The 18,545-nt window shown below is 40.8% G+C and overlaps 1 protein-coding gene across 2 annotated transcripts in view; it reads left to right on the forward strand.

Moving 5' to 3' along the window:
* CDC42EP3 (CDC42 effector protein 3) overlaps window positions 1–9,117 on the forward strand; it is a 28,579-nt gene extending 19,462 nt beyond the window's left edge. The window contains exons 2-3 of one of the 2 annotated variants that reach the window (XM_033144471.1): window positions 4,716–4,772; window positions 7,515–9,117. In XM_033144471.1, the coding sequence (XP_033000362.1) occupies window positions 7,800–8,567 (768 nt within the window). In that variant the 5' untranslated portion in view covers window positions 4,716–4,772; window positions 7,515–7,799 and the 3' untranslated portion in view covers window positions 8,568–9,117. Of the gene's footprint in view, window positions 1–4,565; window positions 4,773–7,514 lie in introns of those variants that run through there. The other variant, XM_033144470.1, reaches the window with a different exon arrangement.
* Window positions 9,118–18,545: the final 9,428 nt, after the last annotated feature.

Raw genomic sequence — 18,545 nt, forward strand, 5'->3', positions numbered from 1 at the left:
CATGACCAGGAGTCCAGGATGATGGGAACTGTAGTCCAACAACATCTGAGGGGCATCACATTGGCTTACCCTGGGTTTGAAAGTGGGAAATCCAAACTCAAGTGTAATCTCTCTTTCTGTTTGCAGACTTTTTTTTTCAAAATGGCAGCAGAGTAAAGAAACTGTAAACCCTAAATACAGAGGTCAAATCTGCTCTATGCTTTCCTTGCCCAGCTTGAGTCAGCAGCCCATTATCCACATTTTTAAAAAGAAAGAAAAAGAGATAGAAAAGTGAAGATGGGGAGGTAAGGAAGGCATATGTGATGATAAATCAAGATCAAAGCTCAAGGCTGGAGCATTGAGTCAACAGCTTTGGTCTCTTCAAATAAAGCCCAAAATTTCTCCAGGTTTATTCAGGATTTATGACAATTGCATTCACTCCCCCCCCCAAATTTTTTCCTAAATGTAACATGTCCTCTTGTCTTTATTTTTTAAGAGATATCCAGGATTGTAGAACAATATGTTTTGCCACTGTTGTTGTTGTTCAGTCGTTCAGTCGTGTCCGACTCTTCGTGACCCCATGGACCAGAGCACGCCAGGCACGCCTATCCTTCACTGCCTCTCGCAGTTTGGCCAAACTCATGTTAGTAGCTTCGAGAACACTGTCCAACCACCTCGTCCTCTGTCGTCCCCTTCTCATTTTAAGAGTTGCTCTATCCTTAAAATGAGATGGTTGAAAGCAAAATTTATGCAGGCTGACAGAACCAACTTAATCCACCATCCTACTTCATACTTAGAGGTGTTGACAATGAAAAGGCAAAATCAAAACAGATGTAGTAGATTGGCTGACTTGCTTTCAGAGAACCCACACTTGAAGAAAATGTCTGCCTATAAATGTGATCTAAACATTATTTTTTAAAATATATACCATGGTACTTCTTATGAATCTCACTGCTGGGATAAATAAATCTGTCTATTTTATCATCTCACCCACACTGTGAGATAGTCTCTCTCAGCATAGCCTAATTAGTCCAAGGTCGCTCAGCGTGCTTCATGGCAGAGTGAAGATTTGAACCCAAATCTCCTCAGTCCTGCTTAGATACTCTTATTTATTTATTTGTGCATTTTTTTTACTTATCAGCCACTCACTGCGAAAGAGCCTTGGAGCAATGTAACAGAAAAGAAAATTAAGATCCAAATGCATAGCATAAAAACAAAAAAGAATACATTACAATAAAACCATTATTATGAAAATAAACAGACACAATAAAAATTCAGCAGCAGAAAACAGTTATCAATAAACAACAGAACACCCATCATTATCTGTCAAATGCCTGGGAGAAGAGAGCAGTTTTTATCTGAAGAAGTGTGCATGCACACGAAAGCTCATACCAAGAACAAACTTAGTTGGTCTCTAAGGTGCTACTGGAAAGAATTTTTTATTTTATTTTGTTTTGACTATGGCAGACCAACACGGCTACCCACCTGTAACAGTTTTTACCTGTCACTGAAAGGATGCAAATGAGGCCATTAAGTGGACCAGAGCTAACTAGAACGTCACACTGGAGCCAGGCCTGATGGAAGTGAGAGCATGCTCTCTGTTTTACACAGAGGAGGGTGATATTGTAATTTCCTTAAAATGCTTGCTGCAAAAATGTCTGACAAGTAACTGAAGTTCAGTAGGGAGAAGGCTTGCCTAATCTCAGCTGGGAGTTCTACAGACTTGAGGCCACAATATTGAATGCACAGCTTCTGATAGATACATGGCATCTGAGCCATGAGAGACCTCTAACAGAGACTCATCCAAAGGTTCTGTGATTAGGCAGAGATATAAGTGATCAGACAGCCCTTGAGATATGGCTGACCCATGTTGTTAAGGGCAGTAGTCTGCTCCCAGCAAGTGTCTTGCTGCAGAATTTTGCACCAGTTGGAGCTTCCAGACCAGGCCCAAGGCCCACATAGAATGCATTGCAGTAATCAAGTCTGGAGGTTCCCAGTACATGAATCATTATGGCCAGGCTATTCCTGTCCAAAAACAGCTGCAGTTGGTGTACCAGCCATAAAAGGTCCTTCTAGCCACTGAGGCTACTTAAGCCTCGAGTGACACAGATGGATCTGGCAATACCCCCAGAGAATATAGTCTCCCTATCTGAACTTCCGTATATTCTTAATATATACTTTTTAATTTTAGATTGGATTTTGCGATGTAATTTTTGTATAATCCTTATAAATAGTGTTAGAAAAAGAAATTCCAATTTAGGTATTTCTCTCTCTCTCTAGGACCACCATTCTTCCCAGCCATGATAATGGTAGCTTGGCACACTTTCTCACACCCTGCTTAAATTTCTCAAAATTATCTTTATCTAAAGGCTCATTCAGACTTCCTTTTGTGCTGCTTTTCTAGGCACAGGTCAGGGCTTTAAAGCTCCATTTCTGATCGGATAGTTTTTTTGTCACGGTGCCTCCCCCAGAGAAAATTCAGTTTTACCACTGAATTGGAGCAAGCAGCAAGCAGCTTTATCATCTGAAAACAGTATTTCTGTGTACTATGAACATAGGTTCCCAAACCACAGTCCAAATGGCTCATTCAGGTCTGCAGCATGTTTGGATTTCTGGTTGAAGACAGGAGATGGCACATCCATCACATTAAATATGTATTTGTATGTTAATTTTATTTTAGTTGCTTCTCTTATTTCTTGTATTGTGTTTTATTGTATTACAATATGAATCCCATGGAATACAATAAAATAAAATAAAATATAAAAGAAATAAGGGAAGCAATACAAATATAATTAAAAATAATAAAGCATCTAGCACACCACCTCAACAATTTTCTTTTTTATTTTTAAATAATTTTTATTATATTTTCCAATTAAACAAATTATCTCCAACAAAAACATACAAATACAAACATACAGATCCACTTATATCCTCGCTCTGCCGCGCTACGACTTCCCTCCCTCACGTCAGCAGGTTTTCTAGTCCAATCTATTCACACAGTTTCTTACTTAAAATCATCAAACTATGTCATAGGGTTATTTTAGACCCGCTAGTGTCTTCAAACTTCCACGATTCAATCTTATATATTTGACAAATTTACTCCAATCCCTTTGGAATTTCCATCTCAACAATTTTCAAGTGGTCCGGGGTGGGGTGGGGAGCTAGGGTATCATTGATCTAGTACTTCTTAGTATCTAGAAACTGTTGAAAATTCAGTATCAGCTTTATATTGTTCTTTGGCATCCATAACTAATTTCTGATTTTTCTGCATTAATTTCATAGCTAGAAGATACTTTATCACATTCCTCCAACTTATTCTGAAGAAATTTAACTGAATCTATACATCCTTGCAATGTAAATGCTGTATCATTTGCATAATGCATAATTTTAATTTGGATCATGGTCGGGTAATCTCTTTTATGTTTTTGTTGTCCCTGATTTGTTGTGCCAAAAATTTCAAAATGTAAATTAAACAGTAATGATGAGAAAGTACATTCCTGTCTGACACATCTTTGCAATTGTATTATGGGATGCATGATTCCATTAATCAAAATTCTATCCACAATTTTGTATATATTGCTTCAACAAAATTGCAGAATTCTAAGTCCTGGTCCAAATTTCTTCAACATTTTAAAGCATAGGCCTCCATTCTATAGAGTCAAATGCTTTTTCTGTATCAACAAACTAAAAGAATAAAGGTGTGTTTTGCTTCTGTTTCACCTCTATTAAGTCGATCAATTTGCATACAATTCATGACAGTTGTCTGCCTGCCATGAATCTTGTTTGATCCTTTTTTATTTTTTCTTCAAGGAATTTATTGACTCTGCAAGCTAAAATTGCTGTCATGATTTTATGGTCAGTATTTTAAAGTGATAAGTTTGACACTCATCAAGTGCCTGCCATCGAGGACAGCTACTGCTGGACTTGTTCAGCTTTACCTTGTACCCCAAACAGTGTTTTGCTGGTTGGATGTAATGTAAAATATTTACTTAAATCAAATTAAAATCTACTGAAATAGCTCATGGTGCCCCTCTCACAGAATTGTCAGAAATAGATGACTATGTAAGTGGCCTGACAATGCAACATCTGAACTCTTCTAGCAAACATTTTTATTTTGCAACATTTAACTACTCACAATAGAGAGATGGATTATTAAAATGTCTTATTCTCCCAACATAGGCTGTGGTTGAGACATCAGATTTAATAATCAATCATATGACTGTGGTGCTGAGGGGAGAAGACACTTCAAACAAGGCAGATTACAAGGGGGATTTTTTTTAATCAACCAAAAAAAAGATTACTGTCAGGTTAGACAGTAACTAAGATGTTAGGCGGAAAACAGAATATTGAAAAACATATGCCCCGAGAAATGTGTACAAAATTCCTTAGGTTTGAAAATTCTGTTTCAGAAACAAAAGTCCACACTGAGTAATTTGTGCAATTATAGGATTATTTGAAGTTACTGAACTGAGGTATGAAGTCTCAATAATTCAATCTATAGGGTGATTAAGTCAGTGAAAGTGGGGGGTAGTGTCTTAATCCAATTAAATGAAGTTACTTTGATGCACATTCTTTCAGGGAGCATTTGAAGAATTCCAGGCAGGATGTTTACAGATAAGCCAACGACAGGAGCCAGCCAATCATAACTGACTAGTTGAGGGGCATGATGGGATTTCAGAAGTATAAAAGAGAGTGTTTTCAGGCAACGTTCATTCTCCTCTGCTCTTCTTTTCCAGAAACCACACTCTGCCACAGCTACAGGATTTACCACAGGATTACAAAGATAATTGAAGGTATGTTTATTATTATTATTGCCTGCATATATCTTTCCTTTTGATTTGGTAAATGAATTGAAACATTGAATAGTGTCTGTAATAACACTAGCAAGTGATATAGCTCTCATCTCTTCATGCTTTCACCATCTTAAAATAGAAGTGTGGTGTAGTAGTAAGAGTATTGGGCTAAAACTTGGTGAGTTTGGGCCAGTTACAGTTTCAGCCTAACCTACCTCATAGGGTTGTGTAAGGATAAAATGGGGAGGAAGAGAACCATATATGCCACCTAGAGCTCGTCAGAGGAGAGGTGGGATATAAATACAATAAAGGAAAAAAGAAAGAAATAGAAATCTGAATATAAAAGAGCAAATTAAAGGCTGCTTTCCTATGTAAAATAAAACTACCAGAGAAAATACCTTGCTTCTGAAAAACTGGCGCAGCTTTGAAGGTTGGCACTGTTTTTGGGGGTGAGATCACATACTGGTAAATTTAGGTTGCATGGTGGAAGGTACTGTACTTCCCATTATCTTTTTTCTCATCCTAACTATGATTATTCATGCAACAAGTATTTAAATATGATGGCTTTTATATAGTAAATTGACATATATATTGAAACAATGAAGTTTTAAAATATATTGCTGTTACATTATATTTATTCTTTCTGTATATTCATATGGAATTGTTCATGTGTGAATGTATTTGGTATACTTTTCTTTTTAAGCTTTATTATATTCTAAACTTTGTAGTTTATAAATCCTAGTCAGCAAAATTATTGGAAAAACAGTTCCCTAAAAATCAGACTTCAGCTTTAATGGTCTTGGGTACTACATTGGTTTAATTTGTATACTGATTCTATTGCTGTGTTCCTGGTTGAACATAGTTTGTAATATAAAATCATTTATAAGGTTGTTGTCCTTTTTACCCTGCCTTTTATATTTATGTGTTTATTGATTGGTGTTATATATATAATCTGTATTAATTATTATAGCAACCAGTTAATATGCATGCCTGTTAGGAAATAAATTAAATTTCAAAATGGTAAAGCTGATGGAATCCTTAATCAAAGTCAGCTTTACCATTTTGAAATCACATGTCATTGCTCTAGCAAAGAGAATGCAAATTTAAATGAACCCTTTCCTCCTGATTAGTCCCTAAATGCAATCCTACTCATGTCTGTTTAGGTAGGAGTAAGTTCTATTGAGTTCAACAGCATTTACTTAGCTTGCCGAAGCACACCAGAAAGTGCAAGTAGATTAATAGGTACCGCTCCGGTGGGAAGGTAAATGGCCTTTCCGTGCGCTGCTCTGGTTTCGGTGTTCCATTGCGCCAGAAACAGCTTAGTCATGCTAGCCACATGACCCAGAAAAACTGTCTGTGGACAAACGCTGGCTCCCTCGGCCTGTCAAGTGAGATGAGCGCCACAACCCCAGAGTCATTTGCAACTGGACTTAACTGTCAGGGGTTCCCTTTCCCCTTTACCTATGTGTGTATAGGATTGTACCCTAAACCACAGATTATTTCAATAAATCCACCACAACTCAGCCTACAAAGAGCAAGTTTGAAACTAGTAAATTTGTTGGTTTCGATGCAATGAAAACTGTATACAACATAGCCTTTAAAAAACTTATTATCATCATCATTTATTTATTAAATTCCAAACCACCCTTCATCCAACAATCACAGGGCAGTTTACAATATAAAAGCACAAAAATACATAACATAATAACAAACAAAAACAATAACCCCCTACAGTTTAAAAGGCAAATAAAGGTGGCAGTAGCATGGATATTTCTCCTTGCAGCAATGTCATTCCAACTGAGAGCCAGTGTGGTGTAGTGGTTAAGAGCAGTAGACTCATAATCTGGTGAACTGGGTTCGTGTCTCCGCCCTCCACATGCAGCTGCTGGGTGACCTTGGGCTAGTCACACTTCTTTGAAGTCTCTCGGCCCCACTCACCTCTTTGAAGTCTCTCGGCCCCACTCACCTCACAGACTGTTTGTTGTGGGGGAAGAAGGGAAAGGAGAATGTTAGCCGCTCTGAGACTCCTTCGGGTAGTGATAAAGCGGGATATCAAATCCAAACTCTTCTTCTTCTTCTTCAAAACCCCAAATCCATTATGACTAGCCTAGATATCATACTATTTAGTCTGTGAATCAACCCTTGTCAGATTATGCAACTGAAACTGAGGGGCAAGGAAGGGCATTCTTTGAACTGATTGCCCAGATAAACCCTAAAATTTGTAGGCATCTGTTAAAACAATTTCAGCTTTGATCTTTCAAACTACACATACAAAGATATTCCAGCTTCAGTTTCAAAGGCCTACAAAGCTGTGTTTATAAACCTCTGTTTTTAATGAGGAAGGAACTTTTTGGTACAGATGTTTAGAAGTGCCTCTGGAATGTCCAAAGGTGTGGGCTTTGCCTGGCACTAAGATGGAAGATGATTGACAAAATAAGAAAACCAAGAGAAACCAATATAAGTAAGTTTATTAAGAGAGTTGGATTTGGCAACCATGTCTAAGGAGTTCTGGCTTTCAAAATGTACAAAGTCAGGGAAAAGGTTGGTTAGCCTCTCGTTAGAGGAATCCTTTTATCCTGCTTAATGAAGGGAAGCAACTTCATACAACTAATCTCCATGCTGGAGCTGTCAAGAGTGCTATTAATTATGTTTCTGCTTTGTTTTGGGGGTTTTTGTGCAAATATCAGATTGAATGAATCATGAAAAGCAAGTTAATAATAACCTCTTTTATTTCTCATGCAGGTTGCTGAAGTCCTGGAGGAAAGTGGGCATTCTTGCAAGCCTAGCGAAGTGTCACTTTGAGGAGGGAAGCTTACACTGAAGTTCTGGGGCGCAGAATTTTGGAAGGTGGGGAAGGCAGCAGTGGTGGCGTGTGAATGCCTGTTTATAACCAGTGCCAGAGTCAATAATATGGCATAGAGAACAAGAAGGATTTGCTGGAGAAAAGCTACTCAGACTTGCTGACTATTTTTATTCCTTCCTTTGTACCAAAAATCCCCCCTGCTGCCACTCAAACACTGCTAAAAGATGCCAGCCAAGACACCCATCTACCTGAAAGCCGGCAACAATAAGAAAGGGAAGAAATTCAAGCTGAGGGACATTTTGTCTCCTGATATGATCAGCCCACCTCTCGGCGATTTTCGCCACACAATTCATATCGGGAAAGAAGGACAGCACGATGTTTTTGGAGACATCTCCTTCCTGCAAGGGAATTATGAGCTCTTACCTGGGAACGAGGGAGAGACAGCCAGCCAGTGTGAAGGCCACAATGAGTTCCTAAGGGCAAACAGCACCTCTGACTCTGTGTTTGCTGAAACGCCTTCTCCGGTGCTAAAAAATGCCATATCACTTCCTGCCATCGGTGGTTCTCAAGCCCTCATGCTGCCCTTGTTGTCACCGGTGACGTTTAATTCAAAGCAGGACTCTTTGGGGCCTTTAAGGAATCCCAGGCATAGCTGCGAGCCCGTAATGGAAGAAAAGTTGCAGGGGAAGAGCAAACACTTGGAGAATGGGAAAATATACAAAGATGACATCACATGGGAGCGGAACGTCCCAACATCGCATTATACTAATGGGAGAGACAGTCATTCATCCAGCCTTTCGGAGCAATACACTGAATGGCAAACAGAGGAGTTATTTGACAATGGCCATCTTTCATGTGATCTAACCAAGACTCAGCCTAAATCAGAAGACTCCCTTTCAGATCTGGCAGAGCCTCTTCTTTCTTTGCAACTTGACCTCGGGCCATCACTTTTGGATGAAGTTCTCAATGTAATGGACAAAAACAAAACATAGAACTTGCTGCTTTTTTTTGCCTCAATCATTCATACAAACACAACTGAAATGTATTGGCGCCATCCAGCTAAGGTTAAGCAATTGAGGCTGCAATCCTCTGCACACTTCTTTGGGAATAAGCCTCATTGAACTCAGTGAGCCTTACTTCTCAGTAAAGCATTGGGTGCACCTTTTGAGGGTGAATGGGATTTAAGTGTGCTTAACTTTAGATGGATTGTGATTTGCGTGTTTATATACAAAACCAACTCCCTTTGCAGTAGACAATTTTTCTAAAACAAATGACTTTAAACTATTTTTTTACTTAATTTCCATGATTTTTTTAACATGGCAAATGTCAGATAACAAGAGGATGTATTTTAACAACACCATTTTCAGCCAATTAAACTGTTTTCTAAGAACCAAGAGTTGTCATCAACATAATATTTGGATTGATTCTGCAAGTAAGACAATTAATTCATTTTCAGGAACCCTTTGGTTCTCAAGGACCCTGTGTGTGCCAGGCAGAAGATTTATGAAGTGAAGGCTAAATGTTAATTAGTTCAGCATTACTTAATATGTAACTCCTTCCCAGAATGATAGTAGGTTTTTTAAAAAAATAGCGATGTTTTTCATTCTGGCTGCACTGTTATTGTTGAATGTTAATACATAGCTCTGTGTTCAAATGGGAATGGCTTTCTTCTGTTCAATTGTTATGGGAAATATATGTAGCCAATACAAACTGGTGCCATTGAAGTTACTGGAGCCTCTTATGTGAGCTCTTATGCCAACATGTATTCGATCTTAAGACAATCTAATTTTTAAAGAAATGAATTACACTCACTGCGTTATTTTATGAGCTGAAATCTGTTTTTTATGCACATTCACATCAGATTCTACACACAACACACACACACACAATTGCACCAGTGAGCTGTTGCTTGGCATTTTTTTGGAGAGCCATTGTATAAACTGTATATTTGTGTGCATTTATGGAAAATACGTATTTGATCCTTTAGCTTTGTTCCTTTCAGTTACTGACATCAACACACAAATCTTTGAAATTTTGAAATGGGTTACTTTATGATTTTAGAGGGAAGCTCAAAGGAGACTGTGCTGCAGCAGATGGTACGTCAGGGAATATAGTGATGTCCCTGCATTGTTTTAATACTTTGTGCAATACAATAAAGAGTAAAGAATTAATGTGGAAAATCATGTTTCTGTATCTGAATTATACTTTGTGAAGAAGAGGCTTATTTCAAGATGCAGTTGAAACCCACTTACCATGCATTCCCATTACATTTTACTAGTTCTGTGCTTCAGTAGTGCCAAGAGGAAAATAACTTTCGTACTTTAATTAAGATTATTGCTCTGTGCCACAACTTGCCCACACAGATTTTGCAAAATTCATTCATCCTAATGTGGAGTCCCATGTGTGTTATAGTGAGCTAATGGAGCTCTTCTGTGAACTTCCTCACAAGTGGAGTAAGCAAATGTTTGAACTGGGCCATATTTTCTTATATGGAATTAAAGAAGTATACCCAAGGTTAAGGAAAGGTGTATCTTTCACTGTTTGGTGCTACTAGCGGTTCTGATTACCAGAGAGCAGAAAGGAAGGACCAAGGATTAGCACAGATGAATTCAATAACTGTGAACTTTCCACCTTCTGTCAAGTCAGCAAATATATGTTTGGAAGGTGTTGGGGGTATGAGAAAATAGTTTCATCTTTGGCAGGACTACTCACTTTCTAGTAAGGGCAACACTTTAGTGAAATCAGAAAGTGCAATTTTCCAGGCCCTGTGCTGACCAGAAGTCTGATGTTTTTGGCTGAATTAAGCTTTCTGAGTTAGAGTCAGTCTCTTAAGTTACCTTTAAGAAAACGCTATTCTTTTGAAAGAGATCTCCCACCAGGGAAATATATCCGCTAATCTTACAATTAAGATAATATCCTTCTGTGTTTTGTGTTCTTTGATTATTCCCCTTGCCACTTCACTGGACAGCGAAGATTGTTGTTTAAATAGTAATCTCTCCTACTTGAGCTCATCAAATCAGAATGCTGACTTTATGAGATCCTGGCCATTTTCACAGCAGTAGACTATTCCAGGGGAAATTCTCAATAGAAAGCAGATAGTGCTGTTTTAAAACCACAAGATAGGGAGAAAGTTTATGATAAAACTCATTTGCTAATACAAACACCCCTTTCAAGGTTTTCTGGCATAACGTATGGGGCACAATCCAACCGAAATGAAGCACGCTTATAACATATCGGTTTCAGTGAGCAAGTGGGACACATGCTTAGACCTCCCCCATTAAAATCAATGGAGTTTTAAAATGCAGAACTTTGACTTTTTAACACCAGATCAGGGAATGTGTCTATTTTAACATTCAGATCTAGAGCAACATGAGATACGAAAGAACTTGAGACCCTCACTAAGTTTTGTGATTTTTAAACTTGGTTAACATGGAGATTCACTTTTGGTAACCCAGAAATTATCATAGATGATGATTACACACACACACACACACACACACACACACACACGATCAAAATATATGTGATAACTTGGGATACCTGGTTCTAGTGGAATATTGAGTATATGTCCCAAAGGATAGTGGTAGTACTTTTAAAACTTTTGAGAATTAAAGATTGGAATTAAAGTTATCCTTCTCAGCTTTTTGTCCATATCTGCAGTTCTGCTATTGCTTCAGTGCTAAACTTAACTGTGGAACTTTGGCTTTATCTGACGTTACTAATGTTTCCTCCACAATTTGAAATCATTAGAAAAGCTTATACAGAGACACAGTATCTTATACAGTATTTTTCCTTCAGTAGGAATAGGACTATAGGCACAAATCATCACAGTGGGAGTCTATTTTAGTCTATCTTATGTTCCTCCTCAGACTGCAAGAATATTGTCTTGCATGTTTGTTTGGGCCCTGGATAGATCTCATCAATTGTGATTTACAAATCAAAATCCTGCTGGAGGTATATGGCACCTGGAGGAACTTCAGCCCCTATGTTATAGTATTGTCCTGTTATTGCCCCATTCCAGCATTCATATCAGAATGTCCTGGTTCAGCCATAATACTCAGATGCCTCAATTTAATCCTAAGCACTTTCTATAAAAATGGCATGGTACCTAAATATTACTTAGCACTGGAAAGCATCGACTCAACCCTGGCGATCAATGGGGTGACAGATGTCGCAGCCAGATCGCCCTCACAAGGACAAGAAACATTTAACCAGTGCTGCACAACATTGAACAGGTGTGTACGAGCACTACGTTTATTTGGATCTGATCTGAATTTTTGGACCTATTGGAATCAGAACTCTCTCCTGTTTTGCGTACTCTTCCTACTTGCCTCACGTAATTTGTATCCTTTTCCTTCCACTCCCTTTACATATATATATATATTAAAAAGTTGTTTAATTGGTTCTGGGGGTAGGTGGGATATTTTGAGCAATCAGAACTTAAAATATTTTTTTAATAATGTGCAGATATAACCGCCAGGAAGCTAGGGCGGTGGCTGTAAGGCTGTTTGGCTTCATTAAAACTAATTTACAACGCCGGCTTCACGAAGTTCTATGATACAAATTCCTTGAGGTTGCTGGAGCACTTAAAACAACCTTGCGAAGGGGGGGGGGGAGCCAGCAAGCAATCCTCGCCATGTAATTAAAAGATTTTAAAAAGGAATCCATGGAGCTCTGATAAGCATATCTTACATTGGTGCCATTTTGGAGGTTTCCACCCAGCAATCAGAACTCTTAAAAGTCTGTTTTGTGTTTTCTTCCTAAAATTAAAATATCCCAACAAAAACTTATTTCTAAACTGTGATGATCAAAACTCCCCCCCCCCGAATTGACAGATATCACAAGAAAAGAGGTTTTCTGCATTTCCACATGGTTAACACTGTGCAGTTAATTTAATCAAGGCCAGTGGCACAAATAAGAGGAGGGGCGGGGACTAATGCTCCCTGTTACAGATGTTCAAGGGAAAGATAACTGTTGTATTGAAGGCTAATTGATGAAAGAGGGAGGTGCAGCCTGTTTTCTGGCATGCAGGAACCACTGCAGGACTTGGTTTGCTGTGCCCTGGGCACTGAGCTTTTTGCTGTGGAGGGAGGAGTCCAACAGAGCTGAGAACTAACGTGTGGGAAGAGAGAGGAAGAGCTGAGGTTGGGGGTGAAGAGGCGGGGCCCTGAACAGTGTGCCGGTAGTTCTTCTATCATTCTAAAACAATACTGGACCCTGTTTTGAATTTTATTTTAAATTTAATATTGGGCTACCTCCAGTCCCTCAAAAGCATTTATGGAATCCCTGATACGGGGCATATCTAGGACCGAATCTAAATCTAGCTTGTCAAAATGTAATGTGGACAATGTCGTATTAAGTGGCTCAGTCATTTTTGAAGATGAGTTGGCATCAGGGTCCCACTCCTAATGCCTCCTTTAAAAATAAAAATAAAAAGGTGATATGGTAGTGAATAGGCAACAATGAATCATAATATTGCTGAATACCAGCATCACAGTAGTGATCCTAGTGCTACCCCACAGCTGGTCCTGGACTAATTTTGGTTGTGTAAAAAGATCCTTTTGCTGATTTCCGAGTACACATCATCTGGTAAATATTTGGTGAAGACTGAGTTTTACTATGCGACGTACTTACTTGTTATTGCCGTAAGTAGAAAATCACCAAGATAAGAAGCAGTCCTCAGTGTACTGCATAAACAATTCCACGAGAAGAATAACAGAGAGTCATTCAGTTGCGCTACGTGCACCTTAACTAAATATAGTTAAAATGAGAGAGTTAGAGAAGGGTGCATGGTTTTCATTAGACAATTAATTGGACAATTTGCATGACACCACTTTCCATCATTCTATTGCCACAGGCTCTATTGAGAGTCCCACTGACACTTTATGATGGATGGCAAGCTTGGGTTACTTGCTTCTCCCTTCCATGGGAAAACTCAGAAGGAAGGGACAGAGGAAAGAATGTAGAGAGGGGAAATATATACCGGTAAGTTGTAGCAGCTCGGGTTGAATAGTGGCGGCACCCACCATTCCATTAAATTCCACACTCTGGCCCAGTGTGTCACTAAATTAAACGGGAGGCAAAACTAAGCAGGGCACATTCTCTGGCATTCACTGTAGGGAACTCTGATGACCGCTCCCACATCAAATCTCAGTGTGGCTCCCAGTAGTTCGGGCTGGCTTCATCCTCCCCAGGCTGGATACCTGTGGTCTCTGCCTACCTCAGTCAATCGCCCAATCCCACCTGGGGAGGTGTTGCTAAGGGATTGGCCAGGTAAGGGGAAGGACCGCCCTGCCCACACAACAGAAGGTGAATCTTACCTGCGAAGCGGCAGTCGGCTCCAGAGCTTCTCCCGCTCTCCACTCCCTTAATTAAGTCTTCTTTTGCAAGTTAACCTCTTCTCCACAGGTACGCAGGCGCTGCTATGTCAAGGTCGCTGTTGAAGGGCCAGAAAGGAATTTTCCTGCATTGGCAGGTTTTGCCTTTCCCGTAGCAAAACGTCACAACTTTGGCTGTTTCAGGCCTTGGGCGGAATCCTTTAGTCTATCTTCCTAAATAGGGGGGGGGGGCTTTGAAGCTGTGACCCACACCCCCTTTGCAGCGGTGATACCAGGGTTCCCCGTTAAAGGGGTCTTGGGGAAACGCATTGGCCATATGCCAAGAGGTTGTCATTGCTCTCCCCTCCAGCGGCGGCAAAACGGGGGACTGGCTCTCTGCTTGAACATATGTTCTCCAAAGCCAGCCCAATCCCCACACATTCTGGATAACCCTGAAGTCTCCCAGATCCCTGGCTAGGGACTGGGAAGGATAAACGCCCAATGCCTGAGCCAAGGTCTCCCTACATCTGAATCTTAATAAAGTTGTGGCCAATTTTAACCCCATAGCAAGTTGTCTTGAGTCATTATTCCGCTCGGGGGTTGCCTGGGGTTTGGTGGACTCCGCCTGTCCACGCAAAGAGGAAAGATGGGGAAATGTTAGGACGGCAATCCTGTTCACACCTCACTGACAGTAAATGCCACTGAGCTTAGCAAGACAACTCCAGGTAACTCTGCATTGATTGGACCAGGTTGCATAGTACATGAAACCATAAGAAGACCCTGTTGGATCAGGTCAACAGCCCATCCAGTTCAGCATCCTGTTCTCACAGTGGCCAGCCAGATGCCTGTGGCAAACCTGCAAGCAGAAGTCGGGCACAAGATCACTCTGCCCTCCTGTGATTTCCAGCAGCTGGTATTCAGAATCATTGCTGCCTCCAACCGTGGAGGCAGAGCATAGCCATCATGGCTAGTAGCTTTCAATAGCCATCTCCTCCATGAATTTGTCTAATCCTCTTTTAAAGCCATCCAAATTGGTGGCTACCACTGCCTCCTGTGGCAGTGAGTTCCATAGTTTAACTATGTGCTTCAATACAGAATGGCTGTAAGTGGTAACAGAATAAGAATACAGAAATGTATCCATGCAATAATATTATCTGGGCATTCAGCTCTATTCACTCTATTAATTCTATTTCAACTCCATCCCTGTCATTGTTTCCCCTCCCCCCCCACATGTGCCCATAATACACAGTCAGCAGTCTAAAGGATAGAATATCATCTAACCTAGAGCAAAAAAAAAAAAGCCTGGTTGTTAGTTAGAGTTCAGAGTGAATTTTCTTTTTTATGCAATCAGTAAAAACAGTATCAGTCAGTTGGAAATTAGTCTTTGTATCTTTGTCCTTTATGGAGTCATATTTTGTTGGTCTATTTCACTATTAGGGCCAATTGCCAAATGCTTTTAAGACCATTCGATAAGGGTGCCCCTTTCAAGTCTTTCCAAAGCTGGGCTATTACAAGTCTAGCTGCTAACCATAGATAACCAGTAAGAGTTTTAAATGAGATGTATCTGCATTCTGACCCTGCTCTTCTACACTGCATTATGTTTGCTGCAGAAAACCTAAATTACTTTGAAATAATTTATTACCACTCTTGGCAAAAGCATTCATAAGTTCTATGTCCCTGGTTGTTTCACTGACTTTTATTTTCAACCATATCTGAATGCTCACTTTCTGTTAACACTTTCCTTTAAAAACGTTTATAACACTTGTAATCCAGTGGTTCTCAAACTGTGTAGCATGCATCTGGGTGGGGTTGTGGAGCACCTGGAAGGGAGTAGGGTCCTAAGGAGGAATAGGATCCTGAAAAAAGTGGTGCTTTTCTCCTCCTCCAGCTTCAACAGTTGAAGGGCTGAATTTCCCTAGACAGAGGAATCTCACCTATATGTTGGGATAAACATCATCCCAATGCAATTTGGGGGAAAGGAAGTTCAGGAAGAGTGGCTGCAGTTTTTAAGAGATAGCTAATAATCCTACACTGCCAGCATTACAAGCTAATTCCACGAATCCTCACACGCAGCATCAGTTTGTATGCAAGGATTTGTATGTGGCACACTTAACAAAAGAACCAGCATCTTTGTTTAGGGTAGGAGAGGGGATGGTTAGCCTTAAGCTCAGTGGCCAATGAGGCCCTCAAAGGCAGTGTGGTGTAGTGGTTAAGAGCAGTGGACTCGTAATCTGGTGAACCACATTCGCATCCCCATTCCTCCACATGCAGCTGCTGGGTGACCTGGGGCTAGTCACACTTCTCTTAAGTCTCTCAGCCCCACTCACCTCACAGAGTGTTTGTTCTGGGGGAGGAGGGGAAAGGAGATTGTTAGCCACTTTGAGAGTCCTTCAGGTAGTGATAAAGCAGGATATCAAATCCAAACTCCTCCTCCTCCTCCTCCTCCTCCTCCTCCTCTTCTTCTTCTCCTCCTTCTTCTTCTTCTTCTTCTATCTGCATGACAGAGTGTGGCTCTGATCTGTACCACAGTGGAATGGCCAGGGGGTTCAGGAGGAATAGGCAAGGCGGCTTCTGCTGATGCCCCCTCCTATCTACTGCCTTGGGCAATTGTCTCAATCTGCCTAATGGCAGAGCTGGCCCTGGTCAAAAGACGCTCATTTGCAGTAAATTAAGTCCCCCAAATAGGAAAGCAGCATGAAACAAATGTAAAGTTAAGCATCAGTAGCCTTTTGTTAAATTATCCCTATCTCAAGGCGGGGGGGAGTCTCCCATTTAAGATACCTGGGGATATCCAAAGGGTTTAATAATGGAAGTGAGAGCTGGACCATAAAGAAGGCTGATCGCCGAATAATGGATACTTTTGAATTATGGTGCTGGAGGAGACTTGAGAGACCCATGGACTGCAGGAATATATCAAACCTATCCATTCTGAAGGAAATCAGCCCTGAGTGCTCACTGGAAGGATAGATCCTGAAGCTGAGGCTCCAATACTTTGGCCACCTCATGAGAAGAGAAGACTCCCTGGAAAAGACCCTGATGTTGGGGAAGATGGAGGGCACAAGGAGAAGGGGATGACAGAGGACGAGATGGTTGGACAGTGTTCTCGAAGCTACCAACATGAGTTTCACCAAACTGTGGGAGGCAGTGGAAGACAGGAGTGCCTGGCGTGCTCTGGTCCATGGGGTCACGAAGAGTCGGACACGACTAAACGACTAAACAACAACAAAAGGGTTATATCCAATGTTAGCCCTATCTTAGTTCTATTGTTTTCAATGGGTCTGTCGTCCTGAGTATAATTTAGTTTTCTCCTGCTCCTACCTCTAGGTAGGACTCGAACCAATGGTTACAAGAAAGCAGATTTCTGACTAAACATATAGGAAAATGTTCTGATAGTAAGAGCTGTGGAACAGATGCCCACAAGAGGTGGTGGACTCTCATTCCTTGGAGATTTTTAAGCAGAGGTGGATGGCCATCTATCATGGAAGCTTTAGTTGAGATTCCTGCATTGCAGGGAGTTGGGCTAGATGACCCCTAGGTCCCTTTCTACAATTATATAATTCTATGGTTACAACAGTTGAAGTTCTATTTCAACAGTGGTGCCACTACAAAGAAAGCTCTGCCATTTTTCACATGGCACACTTCAATGGTATATATTTCTCAAATAAGTGTTCCTCTTCCGCCAGATTTGAGAATCTCTCTTTGTTGCAGCAGTTCCATTGGTGCTGACAACAGTTAGGAACACTAGCGCTGATCAGACCCAAACATTTATAAAACAGTCAGCAGCTGTGAACACTGGAACAGCCAGCAAAGGGTTTCAGGGAGACAGTTTCACTAAAACTAGACATAGAGCTCTGCTGAAATGAATAGCGCTATTCCAGTGCATGAATCAAATATGTGTACAGTACATCCCTTACTTATCTAAACAGCCTGGGGCTCATCCAAACCAACCAGACAGTCCGTAAGCTTGGATACATTTGAGAGCTGTGTACACAGAGGTTACACAGCTGAGGCACCTCTGAAATATTGCAAATGTACATTGGAGGCAGTGAGAGATTTCACTTTCTTGGGTTCCATGATCACTGCAGATGGTGACAGCAGTTACGAAATTAGAAGACACCTGCTTCTTGGGAGAAAAGCAATGACAAACCTAGACAGCATCTTAAAAAGCAAAGACATCACCTTGCCGACAAAGGTCCGTATAGTTAAAGCTATGGTTTTCCCAGTAGTAATGTACGGAAGTGAGAGCTGGACCATCAAGAAGGCTGATCGCCGAAGAATTGATGCTTTTGAATTATCGTGCTGGAGGAGACTCTTGAGAGTCCCATGGACTGCAAGAAGATCAAACCTATCCATTCTCAAGGAAATCGGCCCTGAGTGCTCACTAGAAGGACAGATCCTGAAGTTGAGGCTTCAGTACTTTGGCCACCTCATGAGAAGAGAAGACTCCCTGGAAAAGACCCTGATGTTGGGAAAGATGGAGGGCACAAGGAGAAGGGGACGACAGAGGATGAGATGGTTGGACAGTGTTCTCGAAGCTTCCAACATGAGTCTGACCAAACTGCGGGAGGCAGTGAAGGATAGGCGTGCCTGGCGTGCTCTGGTCCATGGGGTCACGAAGAGTCGGACACGACTGAACGACTGAACAACAACAAC

Source organism: Lacerta agilis, chromosome 3, assembly GCF_009819535.1.
Source record: "Lacerta agilis isolate rLacAgi1 chromosome 3, rLacAgi1.pri, whole genome shotgun sequence".
Taxonomy (NCBI): Eukaryota; Metazoa; Chordata; class Lepidosauria; order Squamata; family Lacertidae; genus Lacerta; species Lacerta agilis.